Consider the following 23647-nt stretch of genomic DNA (forward strand, 5'->3'; position numbering starts at 1 on the left):
GTTAGTGTTAGTGTTAGCCTGTCCAGGGACTGCACACCTTGACTAAATCTAATGTCCAAAGAGCTATATAGATCAAAGTCACATCCTATTAGTCTGTTATCTGTGTTTGGATAAGTGTGACTTGTATGCATGTCTTTAACCGTACAAACCAACAGTTTTTTTTTTTTTTTTTTTTAAATAGTGTTGCATTGTGTCGTGTGTGTGTGTGAATGTACGTGTGTTTGGCCTGGTTCCCTCTGCAGATTATTAATTAAGTTCTGGTAAGCGGTGTATGCCTAGCTTTCAGATCTACTTCCCCCTTTTTTTTTTTTTTTTACATGAACACAGAGAGAGAGAAGGAGAGAGAGAGCGACACACACACATATATATATAATGTATCTGCACACGTGCAGAAACACACACACACTTCAAAGCAGCTGCACTCCACACCGCTAGGATTATAAAGCGATTGAAGAGCCTGATACAGCCTCAAAGTGCCTTCAGCACAAAAATGCCTTTGGCAGGGCACAGGTAGTCTCTTTGAAAGTTCTTACACACTCACACAGACATACACATATGGCTGAGCTTTTTAATTTAGCTCTGTTTTTCCCTTTGTATTTGTCACAGTCCAGTGGGGTTTTTTTTTTTTTTTTTCCTTCTCACACGTACTCATCTTCGTCTTCTTCCAGCCATTTTTAATGTGTGTTTAGATGGTTAGGCTGTTTAATGTATGATGCTGAATTCCCCTGAGTAACTGTAGGTAAAAGGAATAGGCGAGTAGCAGGCTCTTTATGTTTTTATGAAACATCTGAGCCTGTTTTCACATCAGCCTGCCAATATGTTTCCATGAATGAATTCACATGTGAACCCCCAGTCATGTACGATACAGCACTCGCATACCCCACTTACTCACTGCCAATTGCTGTGGTGATGATGGTGTAAAACTTTGATGTAAACATCTTCTCTAAAGAGCCACATTTGTGTTTCATCTTTTGCTATAAATTAGACAGCAAAGTTAGTGACACTGAGTGAAAAGTTTGCCTGCTTGCAAATTATCTTTTTAATTAATCTGTGCAATGTCGCTCAACAAAGCTGTAGGAAAGACGGACCAGTCCTGCCACAGGGAGACAACAAACGCCTCGGCTGTGAAGAAAAACAGCTCCATTCGAGCCCCTATCCCACACACAGTTCTTTCTCTTCCCCTTTTCTGCACCGGTCTTTGTCCTCCCAGCTCTCATCAGCTGCTGAAGGGCCCCTGGGGACAAGCGGGCCGCCACTCAAAAGGGTCCTGGCGCAGGAAGACAGGCCCGTATCCTTGGTGACAGCTCTGTGTATCCATGGTGACAGGTGTGTCCCTTCATAGCGGATGGCGATGTTTGTCAGGAAGTGTTTGAATTGGGTGCAGAGCCCAAACGCAGCTTAGGTGTTGATGGCGCTGAGGGGCGCGCTCAATAGAGCAGTGTTTGCACATGAGTTGTCAGTCTGTCGTTGGCTGTGTGTGTGTGTGTGTGTGTGTGTGTGTGTGTGTGTGTGTGTGTGTGTGTGTGTGTGTGTGTGTGTGTGTGTGTGTGTGTGTGTGTGTGTGTGTGTGTGTGTGTGTGTGTGTGTGTGTGTGTGTGTGTGTGTGTGTGTGTGTGTGCGTGAGAACGAACACACACAACCTCTCAATCTCCATTCTGCCATAAGGGAACTGTGCGGCGTGTGTGTGAAATACTATTGAAAAAGAACTTAAACATAGAAGAAAGCACAAAATTGTGGGGTTTTTGAATTAATCTAAAGGGTTTTTGCAGATTTATTAATTTTTAAATCCTTTTTGGTGCATTGTTTTAATTCTATATTGTGAATATACTAATATGCCTGCTACTCTCCGAAAAGTGTCAAACTTTAGCTAAAACCACTTCTCCTGAAAATATTGACAGCCTTTTGGAATAGTAACTAAACTAAACATGTCTGCTGTCCAGTGTGGACCTCAGACGTGGACATACCCATGGAGTCCCAGCACTTCACACCTAATTATCTCACTCCACTGTCCAGACTCTTTTGAAACTCCGTCCTTTCAACACAAGTCTTTGCCTCCAGCTGGCTAGCTTCCCATAAGGAAACAAACGGAAAACAAAGCAACTAGCAGCACTCAATAAACTTCACCAACAGTCTCCGTTCAGTCCATTCTTTCTCCGCCCTGTTGAGTTTCTCGGCGACTCTAGATCATCTTTCTTTTTTGTTTTTTCACTCTATAGCTAATTGGCGGCAACATTTTAATTCAGCCCCTAATCCCCCTCTTCTTGTTAAGTGATGAATTGCTGGCAGGGCATCAGAGGAGCTGGGTCCCTACTGTGCACCGTGCCCGTCATTACCTGCTGGCACACATGAGCGCTGGGGCCGTGCCAAGGGGCCGCCGGCCCGCACCGCAACGACGCGCTGCCAAGAGGCAGAGGTCAGCGCAAGCGCACGTGCATGCGCACATGAGAGAAGAAGAATGCGTAAACTTCGGGGAGGGGGGTTGTTGTGTCATTGCACTTCCTAACGGATGATTGAATTTCACTACTCTTTCTTTGCGTCTGTCCGTCCACCCGTCTGCGTATCTCTCTCTCACAGCCCCCCTCTTCTTTCTTGTTGCAGACCAACAGCAGGATGAAGCAGATTGAGAAGGAGTACAATCAGAAGCTTGCCAAGTCTGCCCAGGTAATCAGGTGACTTTTTTTTTTCTTCTGCCCTTTCCTCTATATCTTTCATTTCATTTTACTCTTTCCATCCAACTGTGTAAGAGAACAGGCCCAATGCACTGATGGGGGGAGGTGGGGAAGCACAGATAACAGACCTAACCCTGGATTCAGAGGAAGCCAACGGTAGCTTAACCCTTAAGCAGAAGAAGAGGGTGTATACACAGGTGCATGTTTCAAATAGATTAATCCACACATCAGCCATGTCTGAAGTCCAACTTTCTTGTTACCTCTCTGGATCCATCTTCATCAGCAGAACCGCTTGAGCATCTACTTTTGATAATTGAGTAGTATTTTGTAGCGTCAATGGATTTAAATATGAAAGCCACATGTTACATTCCTATGCTGCTATAACCATTCAACTATCACTACATTCTGCGCCAGTAGTAATTTATATTTCAAGATTTTAGCATAGCCTTCAAAGTAGCTGGATTCTCACAAGATTCGTAAGAACAATCTGAGTCAGCATCCTAAACTGGTGACAACAACAAGTAAATATTTTGAGTATATGTTTGCCATTAATTGCACACAAAAAAAAAACATTGCTGGCCCCTGGTTGACTTCATAAAATAAATTCTTAGAGAGCATTTCTTCTGCTATACACAGTTAATCCTACTTCATGAAATGTAAGCAGGACAAATTTGTGCATAAGATGTTCCCAGTGAAATTTACAAGATTTGGCATTCATGAAAATGTATGTATTTCCTAGACTTTTTCTGGGTATGGACAAAGTTTACTCTACCACACGTAAATATAACTAATTCTTGTCAGGCATGAGAAAAAATGTAATATACCACACTTTAATCTTTGTCAATGGGCACATTGCATATGTCAGCTTCAGTTTTGTGTTTCCTAAAATTTCAAAAGGGTTGATTATATTGACCTGTAGACGCCCATGCAGTGACCAGTGGTGTCATGAAGATGAGGTTGTTGTGCTTGGATGCAAGGGGCAGCACCCTGCTTTACAGACCAAAGAAGGTGGGCAAAATAAAACTGAACTGCGGTGTCATGCACACCATGGCCATGAAACAAGGCCTTCCCGCTCCAGAGATCCCTACTGCACCTGAGAACCAGTCTGGAAAACCAATTCACGTCCGATGCAGCTGCATGGACACTGCAGCAACATATTGAACAACTCCACAGTCCGTGGTGGAGTTGGCCAGTGCTGGTTGAATACTTAAATATTTGGAAGTAATTTGCAAAACATGTTTCCTCGCCATAAGAAAAAAAAACAACAAATTGACAGCTACCTTTGTCTGCAAATTGATTTTGCAAATTGACCTTTATGCTACTCTTTTTGATGTGATTACTGATAAAAACGTCTCTCTGATCATAGAGACGATGCAGTCGTCTGCAGCAGCGAGTTCAGCTGATGTTAAGGATTTTTTTGTTTCTTTGTTGTTGTTTTTTTTTTGTTCTGTTTTTGTTTTTGCATCCAGCATCATATCCATTTCACTTCACCTCCTGAATGCTTAGTTGGACAGAAGATAACTGCCTGCATGAGTCTCTTCTTTCTAGGCCTTGCTCGTCCCTGTCACACCCGCAGCCTACTTACAGAATCAGATGAAGTGTTTTTTTTCTTTGCTACACTTCAATTCATGGCAGGTTGGCCTGCGATCAGTCAGGATTCAGAAATGTACACACATTCTATTGGAAAATTCAGGTTTTACACAGCATCCGTGAGTCTGGACTAGGAGGTGATTTATGTTTCGATCTGCTCGAAGATTTACAAAGATCTCGTGAAAGAAGTCCAATGTCTTTACTAACACAAGCAGCCCAGTTCTCTTTGATATTGCGGTAGCTTCCTCGACCCTGAAGTATACTGCAATGAAGACTAAAGAGGCTGTAAACTACTAAGCCACTGCAGTGTCTTACAGAAGAACTACATTTGACATCAAAGTATCATTTAGAACCTCTGTCTTGCTCTACATCCGCCCTCTATTTGTTCACTTATACTAGTACTTCCCTCTTCTGCTTTATCGCTCAGTAGTTTCTAATACCACTCCATCAGCATACCTATTTCTCTTCTTCCTGTCATGGTGTCATGTGGCCTCACTGATGGGGGACATGTGTTCAACATTACTACATGTCGCCTCAGCCCGTTTAACGCTGAGGCTTTTCTTCTCCACAAACAAAAAAGTAACTTCCTTTTACACTCTTCCATCCAGCAAAATGTCCAAAGAAGTTGAGGTAGCGCTCCATCAACAGCTTAAAAACATAAAACACCTCACAGCTTTTCTCCTGGGATAGGTAGCAGGCGAAAATATTACAATCATTGGCCGTAATTGCCCTTTATTACTCAAAGAGGGGATTTAAAGAAGGGGTTTTGTTGTTTTTCTTTCTTTCTTCCTGTCTTTACCCCCCCCCCCACACACAATTTTGGGTTGGCTGGCAAAGGCTCAGAGTTGAAAGCGAGGTTGACAAGCAGATGTTGTCTGAAAATGGTAGCTTATTAGGTTACACAATGCTCAACTTCAAAAGCAGTCGGATGGTGTGCAAAAGTTCAGGAATGTTTGCCCACTTTGGTGATGCAGTGTGCCACAACAGACCGGCAACAAGTGATTAATCCTCTGTGCTAAAGACATAAAGCTGGCACATGTTTAACAAACAACACTCTCTGACCTTAAAGGAAAGTCTGAACAAGTGTGCACAGCTCAACACCTTCATCGTAGATATGTAGTTTTGTGCAAACATATTGAAATGCCTGATTAACTCAAGAGTAATTGTCGACTTCGTTTTAAAAGGTAAAGGTGGGGCCGAGAGGTTCTTGTTGACTTCCCCTTGGGGCAACTCAGTCAAACGTAAACAAGAGGTCTGTGAACCTCAAAGGCTAACCCCAGTTGTTAACCCCTCCGTGTCTGACAGGGGGCATCGTTCTTGAGCTCAGCTGCATGGCTAATAGCCCAATTAAAAATGCACCATGCCGTACATTATCCTGGAGGGACTGGAGATGCGCCACAAAATAGTATATGCTTACTCTGCACACACACAGCGCTACCCTGCACACATTACCTCTTTGCTTTTGTCTCTGCCTCTCTTATTTACGAATGCACACAGACCCTCCTAATTAGTGTCTCTCAGATTCAATCGTGTGTGTTAACCATCTAGCTGTGAGTGATCCTCCTGGGTGACCTGTGAACCGAGCTCTTCTGCGCTCCCTTTCCCTGCTTAAGGATCAGGTCATGGTGGGCGGTAGTTGTGGGAGATCATTACTTTATCTCTAACCATCCACATGGGAGTAGGTCGGAGGCGGTGGGAGTTTTCCAGGGCACGCACAATGCATGAGAGGTTGAAGTTCATATGCAAATATGTCTAATTAATTTCATCATTATGTTGGTTTATAAGTTTCATAGAGTTTCTATGTGACCTTATAGGCCTGTAATAACCAAACACAAATTATTTTAGTATTTATGCTTACTGATGTATTTTCTAATATTCTAAAACCGAAATGTAGCATTGCAATGTTCAGGCTGCATGATTCTCCACCTGGGCAACACCGAACCGCAGACACTGATTTAAAACTAACAATATATATTTCTCAGGACTTATTGGAGTGAATTTTAGATTTTGGTTAATCACAGTATCACTTCACAGATGTAAAAGCATTTCTCTGGAATCTAATCTCGCTATAATGAAAGTAAAATGTAGGGTCAATGTGCTGTTGCTTACTTTGGAGTTGTAAAGATTATAAATGAAGAATAATAACAATAAATGGTTTAAAACAGGCAGCCCAGGTTAATTAGTGACTCTCTGTAACCTATTGTTATGTTTGGCCTCTCCAAGGTATACTTTGTTTCTGCCTGATTTGAAATTGATGCTCTGAATGGGTGTAGCCCAGTGCAATGGTATCCAATGCCCTGGATCAAAGTTAATTTCAAAAGAACCAGACATAATTATGTCAAAGGGGAAAGGAATGAAAGAATTAGGATGGGCTATTCAGACTATTACATATTTTATATTATTACATCATTATGTATATGTATGTATGTATGTATGTATGTATGTATGTATGTATGTATGTATGTATGTATGTATGTATGTATGTATGTATGTATGTATGTATGTATGTATGTATGTATGTATGTATGTATGTATGTATGTATGTATGTATGTATGTATGTATGTATGTATGTATGTATGTATGTATGTATGTATGTAATCTTGGATCCATAGTCCCAAGATTTCAGTGGACAAATAGAAATTGAAGTAATTGCTCCATCTTTTATAAACATTTATTGTTTGAATCATTCAACAATGCCAACCACATTTTCACTCAAACATATTCTTTTCATTTATCATCATATGGCATCCCTTTCCGTGTTCTACACATCGTTGCACGACTTTAGTTATCCACCTCCCTGCGTGCATACGGGTGAATAAACACCAAAACTGCTCATTTCTCTCTGTCTTTTAATTCCCGGGTTCACAAGGATGCCATGTTGGCTAAACAGAGATGCTGGCAAGGGAAGAAATTGGCATCTCATCATTTTTTAAATATAGATATATTGGATGCCTGTGATTTATAGATATGGTGCCCTGAATTGTCGGTTCTCATAACAAGATTACGTTTATATGACTGTCCCACCTACAAAATAAGTCTAATGCCCCCGACTGTCTGCGTGTCCTTTTATATGTGGTCAAACGGCAGCGCTTTAACTCGCAGTCTCCCACAGTGTGAAGATTCCAGCAGGTTTAGTCCTCCGGAGTGTGAACATGGCAAACAATTATGTGTCTAGACCAAAGCTAGCAACAGAACTGTCCCCCCCTCGACACCCCCACCTCTTTCTCCCCATCCCATCCCTCTGTCTTTATTCACTCTCATCTTTGTTCAGCCTCTCTCAGTGGCTTAAACAGAATGTTAATTTTGACCGGAGGTTTTCAAAGCCATGGCACGTCCTTTTTATGTTTGCGTGTACCGCAGGTTCACCAACACAAAGACGCTATGCTCTTCTAAAAGAAACGTTTTTTTTTCTCTCTCTTTCTCTCTGTCCTATGTTTTTTAACTCCCTCTTCGTTTCCTCTGGCTGTCTTCTTCGCGTCCTCTGTCTCATCTCAAAAAGGACATGAGAAGTGAGACTCCGGGGACAGCAGCGTTTCAAGGCCATTGTTATTTCCATACCAGATCCATTTCAAAAGCAAAATATGTTTTCCATCTCCAACAAGTTATTTTTTGAGACCATTGAAGGGAAGCAGATCAGACAAACATTGTGTTATTTGATATTTCTCTGATTGCTTCTAATAACATGTTTTCTCTCTTCAGATGTTAATTATCTACTGAACAAGTTTGACCATTTATCAGTATTCTTGGATGTCTTCCTGTTTACTCACCAGTACAAGCTACTCATCTGCCTCCTCGTAGTGAAATCGGTCACACTATACAACAGATAAATTCTTGAAATTTCTCTCCTTTTCTCCTCCATAGCTTATCGCTGGGCTACAGACATCAATATGTGACTCAAAGGAGGAGGCTGTTCGTTCGCAGCAGGCGATGGAGAAGCAGCTGGAGGAGGCCAACACTCGTTGGGATGAGGAAAGAAGGACGATCACCCACCATGCTGACCAGAGCAGCAAGGTCCGTGTTCATACCTAGTATTTACTGTATTTACATCTGTAAATATTGCTTATAAAATAATGTTATTCATGTTATACAAAGGAAATAATGATAGCAGGCTGTTGCAAAATGCTGTTTCACTACAGATTGTTTATGAATGACTTGATCATCTGGCCTCCCAGGAACCACAGTAAAGTATTAATATGATTTAAAAATAAATAAAACAAAGACAGAAAGATAGACAGACATTAAGGTTTGCTTAGTTTTGTCCACATCAAGTTGATTTCAATTCTCCCTTTATGCATTTTTAAAAAGTGTCACAAGGCATCCCAGTGAATCAGAATCACATATTGATTTATACACTGTAAAGTAGGCAATTCTGAGCAAAGGCAATCTCATAATCTTCACTAAAGTTGGATCAAACTGAACATTTTGCAAACAGACCCTTTTAAAATCTAACTTAATGCTGTAAGTAACCTGAGCGTTGCTGCTGGTGGTCTTGTGTCTTGTCATCAGACGTACCAAATGGTGGGAAGTGGGTTATGCCAGTAAATTTTGTCTCCTACAAAAGCCTTGTCCGGCTTTGACTTTCATAGAGTAGACACGGGTTGCTTTTTCCTTTGCTAAAGCCCAGCCACTGTGTGTATGCGTGTGCTTTGCCATTTTAATGGCTAGTTACAACCTCTATAGTGTCTTTAAGTGGCGAGCTTGCTCAGTGTCTGGCTGAACCCTATAAATCCGTCTGCTGCACCTTTACGACTTCAGTCGGAGCTGCTCTTCAACATTACTCTCATCTTCTTTTACAGTTGAACTTTAAACCCAGACTTCATTCTTTACCTTTTTACTTCTTATCTTCTTAGAAAATGTTGTTCACTTTGACTGCTTTTAAAAAGCGCAGCCATGGTATTATTTTGGTAATACTATGGCTGTGCTTATTAAAAACTTTAAAATTTCACTCACCTCCATGAAGTATTTTGGAGTCAGAGGATCTTTCATTGTGCCTGAACCAGACTGGAACACAGTTGCAGTGGCAGTTGGTTGGGTGTGGCTCACTAAATAAAGACTTGTTGTGTCTGGGATCAGGACGTGTTTCCAAACACAACTTTGTCTGTTTGCGGCTGCAGCTGCCTCATATAGAAAAGAGGCAGGTCTGTGAGTCTCCACGCACGTCTCCTCTCCTTCCAGGCCCTGGTAGCCCAGGCCCACCTTGCCTGATCTTGGCTTTTTTTTCCCTGGACATCCAACATGCAGTGAAACGGCTTGTGGCTTCCCTGCCACACTGAAACATCTTACTGTTGTTATGCATTCACAAATAACAGCTACAGACAGCGGCGGTCCATTCAGGCCAAATCCATCAGGAAAATGTTGTTCTTAGCCAGCCAGGTCTGATGCAACTTTATCTTACAGTACCCACTCTTTCAGAAATTTCTCTTCCACTCATTCGTAAAATGACACATTTCCCCTAACCTAACTTTAACATTATTATGAATACAGCCTCAGGCACTCACTTTAAAGGGACTATGTGACACGTTACAACACTGGCAAAGTAGAAAATGAGCCTCTGACTTTTATTTACTAAAGTGTCACTTGATACTCAGGAGTCAGGAGCAATTTGTTTAATGAGCTTTTTAGTTTTGTTCTGCATTACATTTGAGATGGTGGTTACATGCATGATACACATGCCGTCCTTGATGACTAAAGTGAAAATCAAATATAGGAAACAATGTTCTCTGATTGAGTTACAGAGCAAATATTCGTTTACTTGGACTTGTATGTAATTTATTATCATTTCCATGAAAGCCTCATCCCCTATGTTATGGTACACTATAAGGACTCAAGCCCTACTTTTGCCAGACGAGCTCCACTAAACTCGCACAGTAACTTTGCTGCCTGACACAACACATAAATGCTGTTTTCCCCGTTGTAGGCGTTTACAAGACGCAGCGCCCGGCATCTGTGTCGGGAGCCGACAACAGCTTTCTGTTTGTATTATCTGTGTCCTCATTATTATGATCCCCTCTGTACTAACCACCCGCTAATGAGACTCCAATTAATGGTTGTGTTGCATATTAAAGGCCTGACATGGGGGAGGAGTGGAAAGTTAATGGGGGAGGGGAGGGGGATGCTGGTCAGACAGGAACTATTGGAAAAAAAAAAACGATGTAAACTTTTGAGAAGAGGCAGAAGAAAAGGATGAGATGACAAACTGAATGGGGAGAAGAGCGGAGGCAAAGAAAGGATGGAAGAAGTGTGAGAAAGAGAGAAAAGAAAGGACCGGCGGAGAGCTGTCAGTGGGCCGTCGGAGGGAGTGCGTCGCCTGCTGACATTGTTTCCATGCTGCTTACTTCAAAGGACTTGGATTATGGAGAGAGCGAGGGGCTTCAGACAATGGGAGGGGAAGAAAATAACATCAAAGTTAGCCGCGCATTTGAATCGAGATAATCCCAAAACAGTTGTTCTGAATGCACGCTGCACCGGATCAGATGTCCCTATTTTCCTTGCCAGCCCCATTCTGCCATTTCTAGCCGGAATTTAGATTCCTCTGTTGCTGTACTGTACTGGAACCTCTTAAATGTGGGTGTTAGCTGCAGAGACCTTTGTGTCTCATAAAGTCTTATTTTAGAACGGCGGTAGTACAGTTAAGTCTGCTCATTATCTGCATTTATATTTTTGTACATATGATGTTTGGGTGCAGGCGGATATTTGTGCGGTGTGGCTGGCAGTGTATAGTGTGTCTGCAGGCACATGCTCCAGCATGTACAGTATGTATGCATGCTTGACACGCCGCTGCAAACGTGGCTTTGCGTCTCTGGTCTCACTTTCGCCTAAAGTGTTTTAAATACAGGCTTCCCTGAGCAGACTCATTGATGAGGTCAAGGTCAAATTTATTTATATAGCACATTTAAGAACAACAAAGTGCTTTACAATCAAACAACAATAAACCAGAAATCATCATTTTAAAGCAGGAACATATAATAAAAAGCATGTAAGAAACAATAAAATCAAAATAGCAGTACAGTCTTAAATACTTTTGTGCTATATATTGAAATCACTAATTTTCTTTAAATTGAAGTTTTCTCAGATTGACTTTGATACGTCAGAGCAGGAAACACAGGTGTTTTAATAATGGCTGCATTCCACAGAAGATCCTGGTTCTGTCAGTGTTGATTCATTGTTTACAGAGCTGCTAAAAGAACGTAGTCATTGCTAACATCATTTACTCGACTTGTGATATCTGGCTTACTCCCTACCGTGGACTATATCTAAGAAGTGGAAGGTGCCACTGTGACACCACCAGCTGAATTTGTGGACTCTCATTTCAATAAGCCATAATCCCCCTGAACAACTTGTAAATTATCCTCGTTACTGTCTTTTTTAACTGTGCAATACTTCTCCCGGACTCTGTGCAATATTCCTACATATATATACTGTCATCTGTAAAAAAAAATAAAAAAAAAACAATTCAAATGCACCTTAACCTTTTTTATATTTTTTAATATTTCTTATATTTCTTATTGCTTTTTATTTCTTATTGTTTGCACTACTGCTATTTGTCTTGCACTGGAGAGGTGATGCTGCTTCAAATCTCACAGTACCCAGGTACACTGACAATAAAGTATTCTGATTCTGATTCTGAATAAGTTGAGTGACTGTAGATGTGTTATATTGTATTTTGTCCATGGAGAAAATGACATGTCCTTTATTACAAACCTATTCATTTTGTATGGCAAATACCACATACACAAATGCAAATACTCCAAAACTCCGCCCAACTTTAAATGTGTCTTACACGAGTTTAGAGAGTACAGTACATAAAATCCCTTAAACTAATTGACACCAAACAAAGTAACACATCCATAGATATGAGTGTAAAATACTGTATTTACATTGTAATTATTTTTTTTTACATTTTTTAATTTACTTTTTTTTCATGTTTTTTTAATTCATTTATTTATGCACGATTCTCCCTACTTCTGTTAAGTTTACTGAAAGTAATAACAATCTTAGTTTATTGTAATTCTTTATCTATTTTTATCATACATTTATATTGGAGCACTTGTCTGTCTTTGTATATAATTTCTTCTCAATTAAAAAAAAATCAATAAGTTGAGTTGTAGGAACAGACAAAATTTTGTAAAGTCCCTAAAATGTTTAAAATACATAGAAAGTCCAGTCGAGACACCAAACTTGTAAAAACAGGCATTTTCAAATATTTTTATAGCCTTTCCATCTGCATCTCAAATCAAATCAGGTGTCTCTCCTGCTGTCAAAGCTGCCAGCTCCGGTCCACCTGTGACAAGATCTGCCAATTATCCCCCAAGCTTTGTGCACACTGTCGGAGTTTAGTTTACAACAGCTAGGCTACTCAGGAGCTGAAGTATTGCAGGTGAGCCCACAAAAAAGGAGAAAAGAAATATGAGAATATCACTAGAAGACAACTAGCATATCAACTTTTTTGCTCCATTGCAGAGCGTTCTGTCATTCAAGGACCAGCAGACTTGTGGACAGGCAGCGTCAGCAGCAGCGCCAGAATTAATGTCTGAAAGACAGCTTCTTTTCTTCACTTAATGCATGAAAACAGAATTTTGCATCATATTTTGCAGAAAATCCCTAAAAATAAACAAAAAAGGATTCCATTTTGCCCGGTAGTTGACATTTTGGTTGTCCGCAATCTTAAGTAATTTCAGAACTATTTGGACAAGTGGCCAGAGTTTTAATGTACAGGTCGGTATCAAAGTGCTGTGGACGTTTATCCGGTTAATTTATTCATCTTGAATGATGGGGATGCTAAAGGCCGCAGTGGCACATTGGGACGTAGCCAGTGTTTGTGTTGTAAGATTACCCTCTTCCCAATGTCATCCATGTTTCTTTACATGTGGTTTCATTGTCAGGTGTCTTCATTTGTTATTCCTTTGATGATAAACATGGATTTGAGGTCAAAGTTTAGTAACAAGACTTTTTGGATTACTTGAACACACAATATGTGTGTGTGTGTGTGTGTGTGTGGATGTTCTCACAGCCAAGTGTGTGTAAGACCATATGTATGAGTATGCATACACACTTACCTGAAATATGCAGCTGCCAAATCTGACAGAACCGAAGCCCACATTAGCCTGCCAAGAGAACGCCGTGCACATACACACACAGGCCTCGAGTCTTCTCTCTCACAAATCCTTTCTTTCCAGCTCTGTATCTTCAAACTCTTTCCATCTCCAACTCTGTTTCCACACACACATCCACAAGCACACATGCTTACCTCACCCTGCCAAAAGGGAGAGGTGGCTGGTGAATAAACAATGGCACTCCGCCCATAGTGTCACCCGCATGGGCTTTGATCAGCACCGCTGTTCCTGCTCCCCACAGCAGTGCTTCCTGTCGCTCTGCCTGCCGAATGTTGCCATGCGTACACACGCAGAAAGTCACACACACACACCCATAACCTCTTGAATGTGGGCCCTACATGCAACTTCTCCCATTTTGTCCTCAGCGAGTCTTCGTCAGTGCTGTTCCCTCACCCAGCTTACCTTTGGGTTACTGCCCCCTTTTTTTTTTTTTGGTACGTTCACTAACTTACACCGACATACGCACCTTTGATTCAGGCACATCCAGCAGCAGCTTCTACTACAAGTCAATGAGAAAGTTCTGTTGTCGTGTCCTCCAGGTGAACTGATGGCAGACACGTTACATTATGCAACAGTGGCCATCATCTCACAATGTTTGTGGATGAGAGTGAATATTTGAGCCGTGCTGTTCTTTCTGCACCAGACGTCGTATTCTTGGTCATATTCTCAGTTGACACCGTCCCTACCCTGTAGGTGCTAGGCTTTTTTTCGTGCATGCATAATAATAAACAAGCTTGCACACATTCATAAAGACACGTCGGAGCGGCCAGTTTGTCTGTAGTTATATATGCATTAGTTTCTGAGGGGGTTGAAAGGATGACTTTGCCTGTGGGAACAAATGGCAGCAGTGGATCAAGAGCAGGTGTGCTGGATACTCTGCTGCAGAGGCAAAAAGCTGCTTCAAACGTCTAGTGTGCTTTTCTCCTCTGTTCTTGTGCCCATCTACGTCCTTCAACACATTCAAGTTCTTTGTGTCAACCTTGAGTTGAGCATTTGTTTACTGAAGTTTGTCAACCATCTGTATTTCCGTCATTTTCTTCTTATTTTGATTGTGTGCAATGAACAGCACTTTGAGGAGGTTCATTTGTATTTAAGGGTGCAGTAAGATTTTTATCATTCCAATCAGTGAAGCTGCTATAGCGTATTTTTGTGTATCATGGAAACAAATGCACCCCACAATGTGTAACACAGACACCTTAAGCAACGTAGTCCTGCCTAGGGGTGGGTATTGGGAAGGACCTCACGATACGATACGCATCACGATACTTGAGCCACGATACGATACACATTGCGATATCCCGATTATGCGATATCCCGATTATTATATTCTACATAGTTCACCGAAAAATTTAAAAATGCATTACACATCTTAAAATCCAAGTTGTATATATGTACATCAGATGATAGTGATGGATCTTAAAATCCAAGTTGCACGTTCATCAGATTATAGTGACAATTCATGGGACAAACTGAGTCAAAACAATGTTTTATTATAACTATACAAGCTAAAGTTACAACTTATTTGTATATGTTTTTCATATTATTTACATCATAGGAAATTAACATTAAATTTAGTATGAGGTTGCTTTAATTATGTGGCAAATGATAATAAACACAAGAAAGATGGGTACTAAAACCAAGGACAGGCACAGTGATCAGTCAGTATAGATATAAATCCATAAATAAATAAACCTGTGTCCATTATTTTTCATTTTTTAAGGACAGGCAATTGTGCTATATAAAAAATAAATTATAAAATGAAATAAAACGTGAAATAAAACCTGAGCTCAGTGCAGGGCCCTCCCAGGGTTGGTAGAGAGTGGCAATGCCCAGGACTGTCACTTAGGTAGGAGCACTGGGTGATATAATGGGAAAAAAATCGGGGATAAAAAATATTTAAAAAAATAAATAAATAAAAAAAAATCGATATTCAAATTTTTAATATCGATATTGAATCGGCTGGAAAAGTATCGCGATATATTGCCATATCGATATTTTTGCCCACCCCTAGTCCTGCCTATTACATTGTTATTGTGCTTTTACAATCAAATCTCTGCTTTTTTCAGTCAGTTCTGCCCTCAACATTAACATCTTTGTTGGCTGGATATATCTAATCTTGCATGTATATGTGAAGGCAAAGCTCGTGCTCTGCTACTGACTCTCTTTACTGTATGTGCTATGCAAAACAGCCATCAGCTTGAAGATCCCTATACGTGTTTGCATGTGCGTGGAGTTCCACACGTGTGCATTGTGCTGGCTGATTGGTGACTTTTCCGGCTGTGGGCAGCGTTTGATCCACATATCAGAGGGGCTGAAAATAACAGAAAGATAGCATCTCAGGATGCTGCAAGGGAACGTGGGAAGTAGAAAAGCTCACAGAGACCATACTCCACTGGCAGACAACAAACGGAAACTACTCAGCAAACCACAGGCCGAATATTTCGCTCAGAGAAACCATGATGGTCCTGTAACTTGTTGCATCCTCGCCTTGACCTCCTGTGTTTTAGAAATCCCATATATAGTTAGCTTGCTGATCTTTAGGGTATGAAAACACTAAAATCTGCAGTTTATCTTGTTGTTATAGTTGATATTTACAGTGTTATTTACCTCTACATTTATTCTGGAAAACAATTCTTTACAGTTTTGGCCTCATAAGTTGCAATTCCATATTCATACTGCAGTGAAGTTACTGTAATTTGCAATTTCCCGCTCTGTCTGCCAGTCAACAAGGCAATAGACCCACTTCTGCATATTTGAGAAAATATAGATAAATATAGATAATCATCTACCTTTAACTACTGCTGTTTTGTCTGGGAAGAACTTGAATGTTCGATCTGAAACTCAAAAAAGTAATTTGACTTTTACACAGTGTTGTCGAGAGTTTCTAGAATGCACTTCCATTTGCATCTTGTGCTGAACTTAATGTTCATTAGCTGATATATCATTTGATAAACAGAATAGATTTATAAGTGCCCACACTAACAAACAGGAATACGGCAGGCATATGGCACATATTTTGGAGTTGTTTCCTATTCTCTTTCTATCGTAGCTCACAGCGACTGAAAGAGACTGAGACGGAAAGATGGAGAACATTGTGTTCCCCCTGTGGGCATAACTCGGTTGCAACATGTCTTCATTAGCGCAGCAATTGTTTTACTATTTTCATCAGAGCTCGGAAAGACGCCTCCGTAACTGTGCCAACGTGTTTGCGTGTGTGTGTGTGCGTGCATCGCAGGAGACGAGCTAACTGTTCAATTTGCCGTTCAAGAGAGCACTCCACAGCTGCTCCAGTCACCACCTCCCCACTTCTTCTTCTTCTTCTTCTTCTTCTAAATCAACTCTGGGAAAAGTGCTGAAAAGCATCAAAGCAGTGAAAGCCAGTCAGTTCACACCAGCATCAGTGTTATCGTTCAGGGGTGCTGTCCTGCTCGACTCGCTAAACAACACCTTTTTATTCCTACGCACTGACAGACAACACAAGGCGGCGGAGAAAAAGCAGAAGTTTCTCTTCTCCAACACCTCAGGAGAGAGCCCTCTCTCCTCCTCCTCCACCTCCACGTCCTCCCGCAGCCTCTCTCTTCTTCACCGTTCCCAGAATCCTTTGATAGAAGTGCAGATAAAAGACGGGCTTCGCTCACCTCCCTGACCATCCACCTCTTTTATTATTTACTATTAGATCAGTAGTCATACATACACACGCCGCCTTGTTCTGCTAAACATGGTGTGTGTGGGGGCGCAGTCCGCATGCCATGTCTTAGCTTATGAATGTCTGTTTGCTTTGTGCTCCTCGCGTATGCATCTGTTCTTACCCGTTGCTTGTCTGCGTGTATGTGTACATTTGTGTGTCCTTGGCTGGAGGCGGTGCAGCGTGAGGTTTTTGCTGCTGTCTGAAGTCGTCCAGCCTCAGTGTCATTAGAGGATCTCTTTAATCCAGACTTTGGGAGAAACTTCTGACAGCATGCTGCAAATAGAAGGCCCCCGCCACACTTGAAGAGCAGCTCAGCTCCTAACAAAACACCAAGTTTAAAGAGGCCCCTGGCCTGTTTTCCTCCTCCCACCATTCCCTCCCTTCTTTCTTCTCTGCTTTTTTTTCCCTTGCCCTCTGTTGCTTTTACTTCACCCTAGGGAAACATGCTTGCTTTATCTGCGCAGGAGGACCACCCAGGAAAGGATGACTCAGGCGCTGCTCGCATACGTGTGTATGTGCCGGTGTGTGCTTACGATACAATAACTGCACACTCATTTGACTGAGCAGAGCGCTCACATTTTAAGAACTTTTGCTGTTAATATTAATGCATGCCTATACCTGCACGGATCGCTCGGAGCGGTGTGTTTGTCGGTGCTTGTGTGCATGCGTGCCTCTCTGTTCCTTTGAGGCACCGTTTGAAATGAAAGGCAGAGACACATTGCTGATGGAGAGGTGAGAGAGGCCTGCAGGCCTGCCGGCTGCAAGGCCAAGGTGCTCCACTGCCCCGTCTTTTCACCCCAGCCATGTGTTTTTCTCCTCTGTCTCCCTCCTCCTCCTCCTCAGTATCTTGCTGTTTCCTACTCTCACCTTTCTGAACTTCCTCTTTTCTCTCCCTTCTTCTGATATGGTCATATTTCATTCACATGTCTCATCGTCTTCTCTGGCTTTTTGTTTTGCAATCTGTGACGGCATTTTCCCTTTCATACACCTTTCTCGGTCATGCTTTCTGTTCCTCTTCGCTTCCTGTCACACCTCTGCCCTGCATCTCTCTGGTTTTCGGGCCAGGAAGAGAGGAAATCAATTTTCCTCTCTTCCTGGCCTGTTCTCAATCACTCTACTGCATGGCTGATAAATACAATATCGCCCTGGGAATCAGGAGACAGTTCAGCTGGATCTCCCACACATAACCAGTCATGCGTCTTCACACATGTATTAGTTTGTCGAAAGTGAAGATTAAACTTCTTTACCTTGCAGTGACCTGTTGAAGGGATTTCACCTGTGAGATCTGTGTGTAAGTGGATGCACATGTGACAAAACACTGGAAAACTGAGATTACTGTGACTCACTTGAGTTCAAGTATTTTACAATACAGTTATCTTATCAGCTATGATCAACACCAATAACAACCCAAACAAAAATGAGAAAACGAAAGAGATACAATCTCTCCAACATGCCCGGGGCCTGCCTTGTGGCCTCTTTCTGGTTGGTCATGACCTAAACACTTTCAGAGCGGGCATCCCCACCATCCCTATACCACCTCAGCTGACTCCTCTCGACGTGGAGGAGAAGCTGGAGCGACGCTGAGTCCCTCCCAAATGATGGAACTTGTCATTAGGGATGGGCGGTATGGACTAAAAAATGCATCACGATAATTTCTGGCATTTATCCCGATAACGATAAAAATTACATTTCTTTCTTTCTGGCTCATTTCTTTCTTTCTTTCTTTCTTTCTTTCGTTCGTTCGTTCGTTCGTTCGTTCGTTCGTTCGTTCGTTCGTTCGTTCGTTCGTTCGTTCGTTCGTTCGTTCGTTCGTTCGTTCGTTCGTTCGTTCGTTCGTTCGTTCGTTCTTTCAGGCTCATTTCCTTCCTTCCTTCCTTTTTTCCCTTTCTTCCTTCTTTCCTTGTTTTCTCCCTTCCTTCTCCCCTTTCCTTCCTTCCTTCCTCCCTCCCTGCCTCCATCCCTTCCTTCCTTCCTTCCTTCCTTCCTTCCTTCCTTCCTTCCTTCCTTCCTTCCTTCCTTCCTTCCTTCCTTCCTTCCTTCCTTCCTTCCTTCCTTCCTTCCTTCCTTCCTTCACGTACGTTGTGCATGGATTTAACGCAGAACCATAAATCAGCTTTACGCAAAAACATCATCAACAGGAATTTATCATTTTTACCGCGAGATGACAAATTCTTATTGTGAGGAATTTTTTTGACGGTTTATCGTGAACGGTAAAATATCACCCATTCCTACTTGTCATCCTATTTCTAAGGAGGAATCCAGATATCTTGAGGAGAAAACTCATTTCAGCCTGGTATCCATGATCTCATTCTTTCTTAGCAACCAGTCCATGGCCATAGGTGGAGATGGGGATCTAGATATATGAAGACGGTAAACATAGAGCCTTGTCTTTTGGCTCAGCTCCCTCTTTAACCCAACATACTGGTTGCCATACCAACCCACCTGTCAATCTCCTATTCCATTCTTCCCTCACTTATGAACAAGACCCCAAGGTGCCTAAACTGCTCCACTTCAGGCAGCCCCTTACTCTCGGCCTGGAAATAACATTCCTGGTTGCCCTACACATATTTTGAAAAACTACTGTTATTAGTAGCTACATAAATTCTAAAATGCATTGACTTTTGAGATGTTTGCCTCAGTTCTGGGTAGGGCTGGGCGATTTTGGACAAAAATAAAATCCCGATTTTTTTTCTCTGAAAACTCGATTTTCGATTTCGATTTTTTTTGCTAAAACTACAAAAGACAATGGAATAAATTGTTTCAAATATTTTATCTTTATTCTTAAAGAAAAATAGCAAACACATTTCCCTATTGGGAATGAAGTGCAATTGAAAGATACCGTAAATCCTCCTTGAGTTTAGTAAAGTGACAACATTTACAATTTTCTTGACCAAACAAAGCTCTGTCTGTAATGCAGCCAGCTGCAAAAAAGGAAAATCGATTTTCCGATTTTCCTTTTTTAACATCGATTTTGATTAATAAATCCGATTTAGATTTAAAATCGATTAATCGCACAGCCCTAGTTCTGGGGTAGCAGCTGCATTAGGAAAACAATGTAGGTGTTCACATCACAAACTTATTTTTTAGGGGTTTTAGCATCTATATATCTTTCTAAATACAAAACCATATCTTTGTCTAGATCTGGTTAATTATAAGTGTCTTGAACTGTGTAATGCAATCCATCCGTGCTGTCTGACAGCTGTAGTGACTAAGTAACTTCAAATCCCTTCTCTGACTCACAAAGCGCTCCTGTTCATCAGCAGAATCATCCCTTGTGATTCCACTAATAAAGTGACAAGCGTTGAACTTCTGCCCTCAGACGTGTTTTGAGTACATCGCATGTCAAAGCCACAAGAAAGCACATATCACCAGTCAGGCTCTCTTTTTAGCTGTAGTTCCCAGAAGAAGCAGTCCAAAACTGCTGTGTCACAGTGCGGGAAATCAGATGTGGGTTCAGGATTCGGGGGGGGGGGGTTCTCAGGGTTTGTCATCTTCACATATCATGCAAGTAATTTTGCAGTCTTCTGTATAAGAAGCGCATAACCTCATAAATAATACACACGTGTTCCTCACTGACATACGCTTTGTCTTACAATCGTTTGATCCTTTCATGTGTTCAAACAAACTGCTCATCAATTTCTTTCCATGATGGCCAGTCAGAATCTTGCCTCAAAAGACTAGCCAAGACTATCGAAGCGTTTTCTGTAACTCCCTTTATACTTAGACCATAGATGAGTTTAAAAAAATCCAAAAGAAAACACTCGTACCTTCACTACATTCTGTGAACCGTGTCGGCTCCACTGATGATGCTTTTCCAGTGTAATTCAGCCTTTTATTTACCAATAAACAGAAAGAAATGATGAAATCGAAAGCAAGGGAGTGAGACTGGATGGAGACGTGGGCCACGTTGGGGTCCTGACTGGCGAAGAAATGCCCCGATTACCGGGATTGCCAGGCTGCCTTTCATGCTGAAGATGTAAAACTGGCCTCAGCACGCTTTTGAATGAATATAGTCCTCGTGATGTTTATGTCAGAACACTGCAGAACTCCCACTGATCAGACAGAACCTTTATCTGTGGGTGTGACGCACGTGAATTACATATCCTAAATCTGAACTGGTTCCAAAACGCACACAATTGTGACCCAATCCAAATGTCTTAAAGTTTAAAAAAGAAAATAATACATTATTTTCCTCATTATACATATATTAAGTTAGTGAGAGAATAAAAAAGAGGAAAGAGAGTCTTTTTTTCAGTCTGGGTTCTTTTCCTTTCTTTTCAGTTCAACCCAGCTCCAAAAGCTTTTGTAGCCATCGCAATTTCTGTCCGTGCAGCTGGTGGTAGATCAGGTGGTCCTGCCTATCACCTGGACTGTTTCCTTCAACAGGCCGACACCTGCTGGCCCTCTCACGTGGCTCCGCTGGGAGGGCAGGGACACTGTGGGTGCTGATACTAGCCAGAGCCCCACACTCTTGAAGGAAATGTGTGCGTTAGCGCGCCTACACGTATGCACATGTCACTCCTCTGTTTTTCATACAGACTAATCAAAGATGAGGTGTCCACATGTGCTCTGAAAACATCTGGTTCCGTGTCGTACGCAGGAACTGCGCCTCACCATCAAGCAGAGAAGAAAGGAACCGCTCCACAGACGCACACGTTTTTTCCCTGTCTTGCCTGAATCATTGAAAATGAGATTTAGATAGATGTATTTCTTCAGTGGTAGGGACATTTGATCATCACATGTAATGGGATACATGCCAGCATGTGTCTGCTATTTCTCTCAGAGGAAATGAAAGAAGATTTTACTAAAAGCTTTGAAAGTTCACTGAGTCCCTGTCGGAGAAAGGCTCCCTCTCTCTGTGTTCTTCTCTAAAATGTTTTGGCTTAATGAGGACATCCTCCCAGTAATTACTGTCATGGCTTCATTATCAGCCTTTTTAATATAAAAAACGTGTAATAAAAATGCAGCATCTCACTTCACTGGCTCTCGTTCCCTTCCTCTGTGTATCTTCCTGACTAGTTGATGTTATTTCATTGATTTCTGCCCATCTGGATTCTTGCTGAGTCCCTTATAGGATCTTATTTGGTTTGAAGCGTGCATTTTTTTGCCGGATGACATGTAACTGTATACCAGTGTCTCAATTTGTGTCACGCATCTCACACACACACACACAAAGATTTGGAGCCGTTTTCTGCTTTCCGCCAAGTCAGTCCATCTCTCCGTTCTCCAGGCTCTGCAGGAGAAGGTGGAAAGTCTACAGAGGCAGCTGCACTGCACCAAGAAGAAGCTGCTCAACAAGGAGCTGGAGACTGAGGAGAAGGTAATGAAGCTTCTTCTCCTGTCTTTGTTTTAATGCTTGTCAGGCTTGTGCGCGAGAGGCTGGCCACCTCACTCAAACACGTTTGCTCCCTACCATTATCCCGCCATCTCTCTCACTGCCTGACATGGAAGTTTTCCTCCAACCCTGTGCCCTCAGCCTTCTCCGTCGCACGTCTTAATGCTTCTTTCCAGCGCATAACCTCAACATTGTTGTAAATCAAATCAAACTTTATTTGTAAAGCACCTTTCATACAAAAAATGTAACACAAAGTGCTTTCCACAAACATATACATAACATAAAACATAAACATAAAATGTATTTTTTGCGGCTGAGTTCTGTAATAATTGTAGATTGTACATGTTCTTTTTGGGAAGACCAGAGAGCAGGGCATTACAATAATCTAAACGACATGAGATAAAAGCATGCATTAGCACCTCCGTACTGGCCTGAGAGAGAAACGGGCGGACTCTGGCTATGTTCTTAAGATGGTAAAAACCGATCTTTGTTATGTTTTTAATATGTGGAATAAAAGTGAGCTCAGAGTCAAAAATCACACCCAGATTTTTAACTGATTTTGAGGGTTTAAAATCCTGTAACTTTGGTAAAAGTTTCTCTCTCTGGCCTTCGGGACCGATGAGTAAAATCTCTGTTTTGCCCTGGTTGAGCTGTAGGAAGTTTGCTGCCATCCATGACTTGATGTCTGAAATACAGTTAAAAAGGGCATCGATTGGCCCAGTGTCATCAGGAGACACGGCGATGTACAGTTGCGTATCGTCAGCGTAACTATGGAAGCTGATGCCGTGTCTCCTGATGACGTCCCCAAGGGGCAGCATGTACAGATTAAAAAGAGTTGGACCTAAAATTGACCCTTGGGGAACCCCACACTTTATCTTATAGGTTCCTGAGGAACATGTATCCATACTTACAAAGAAACTACGATCAGTGAGGTAGGACGTGAACCAGTTAAGAGCAGTACCAGAGAGGCCGACCAGGTGCTTCAGTCTGTTTAATAAAATGTGATGGTCTACTGTATCGAAGGCGGCGGTTAGATCCAGCAGAACCAAGACTGTCAGTTTTTGGTTATCTAAATTGCACCTGATGTCATTTAAAATCTTTAAAAGTGCTGTCTCTGTACTGTGGTTCATCCTAAAACCGGACTGATGAGCCTCTAAAATGTGTGTTAAGTTTAAAAATTCATTCACTTGATTAAAAACAAGTTTTTCTAAAATTTTACTTAAAAACGGTAAGTTGGATACAGGCCGGTAG

The 23647-nt window shown here is 41.7% G+C and overlaps 1 protein-coding gene across 5 annotated transcripts in view; it reads left to right on the forward strand.

The window, feature by feature from the left end:
* cep112 (centrosomal protein 112) overlaps window positions 1-23647 on the forward strand; it is a 123391-nt gene that overhangs the window by 90330 nt on the left and 9414 nt on the right. For 2 of the 5 annotated variants that reach the window (XM_061712728.1, XM_061712730.1), the window contains 3 exons: window positions 2599-2661; window positions 8122-8271; window positions 22292-22381. In XM_061712728.1, coding sequence (XP_061568712.1) covers window positions 2599-2661; window positions 8122-8271; window positions 22292-22381 — 303 coding nt within the window. Of the gene's footprint in view, window positions 1-2598; window positions 2662-8121; window positions 8272-22291; window positions 22382-23647 lie in introns of those variants that run through there. The other 3 variants (XR_009770757.1, XM_061712729.1, XM_061712731.1) reach the window with 2 other exon arrangements.

Source organism: Cololabis saira, chromosome 21 (assembly GCF_033807715.1).
Source record: "Cololabis saira isolate AMF1-May2022 chromosome 21, fColSai1.1, whole genome shotgun sequence".
NCBI classification, from domain to species: Eukaryota; Metazoa; Chordata; class Actinopteri; order Beloniformes; family Belonidae; genus Cololabis; species Cololabis saira.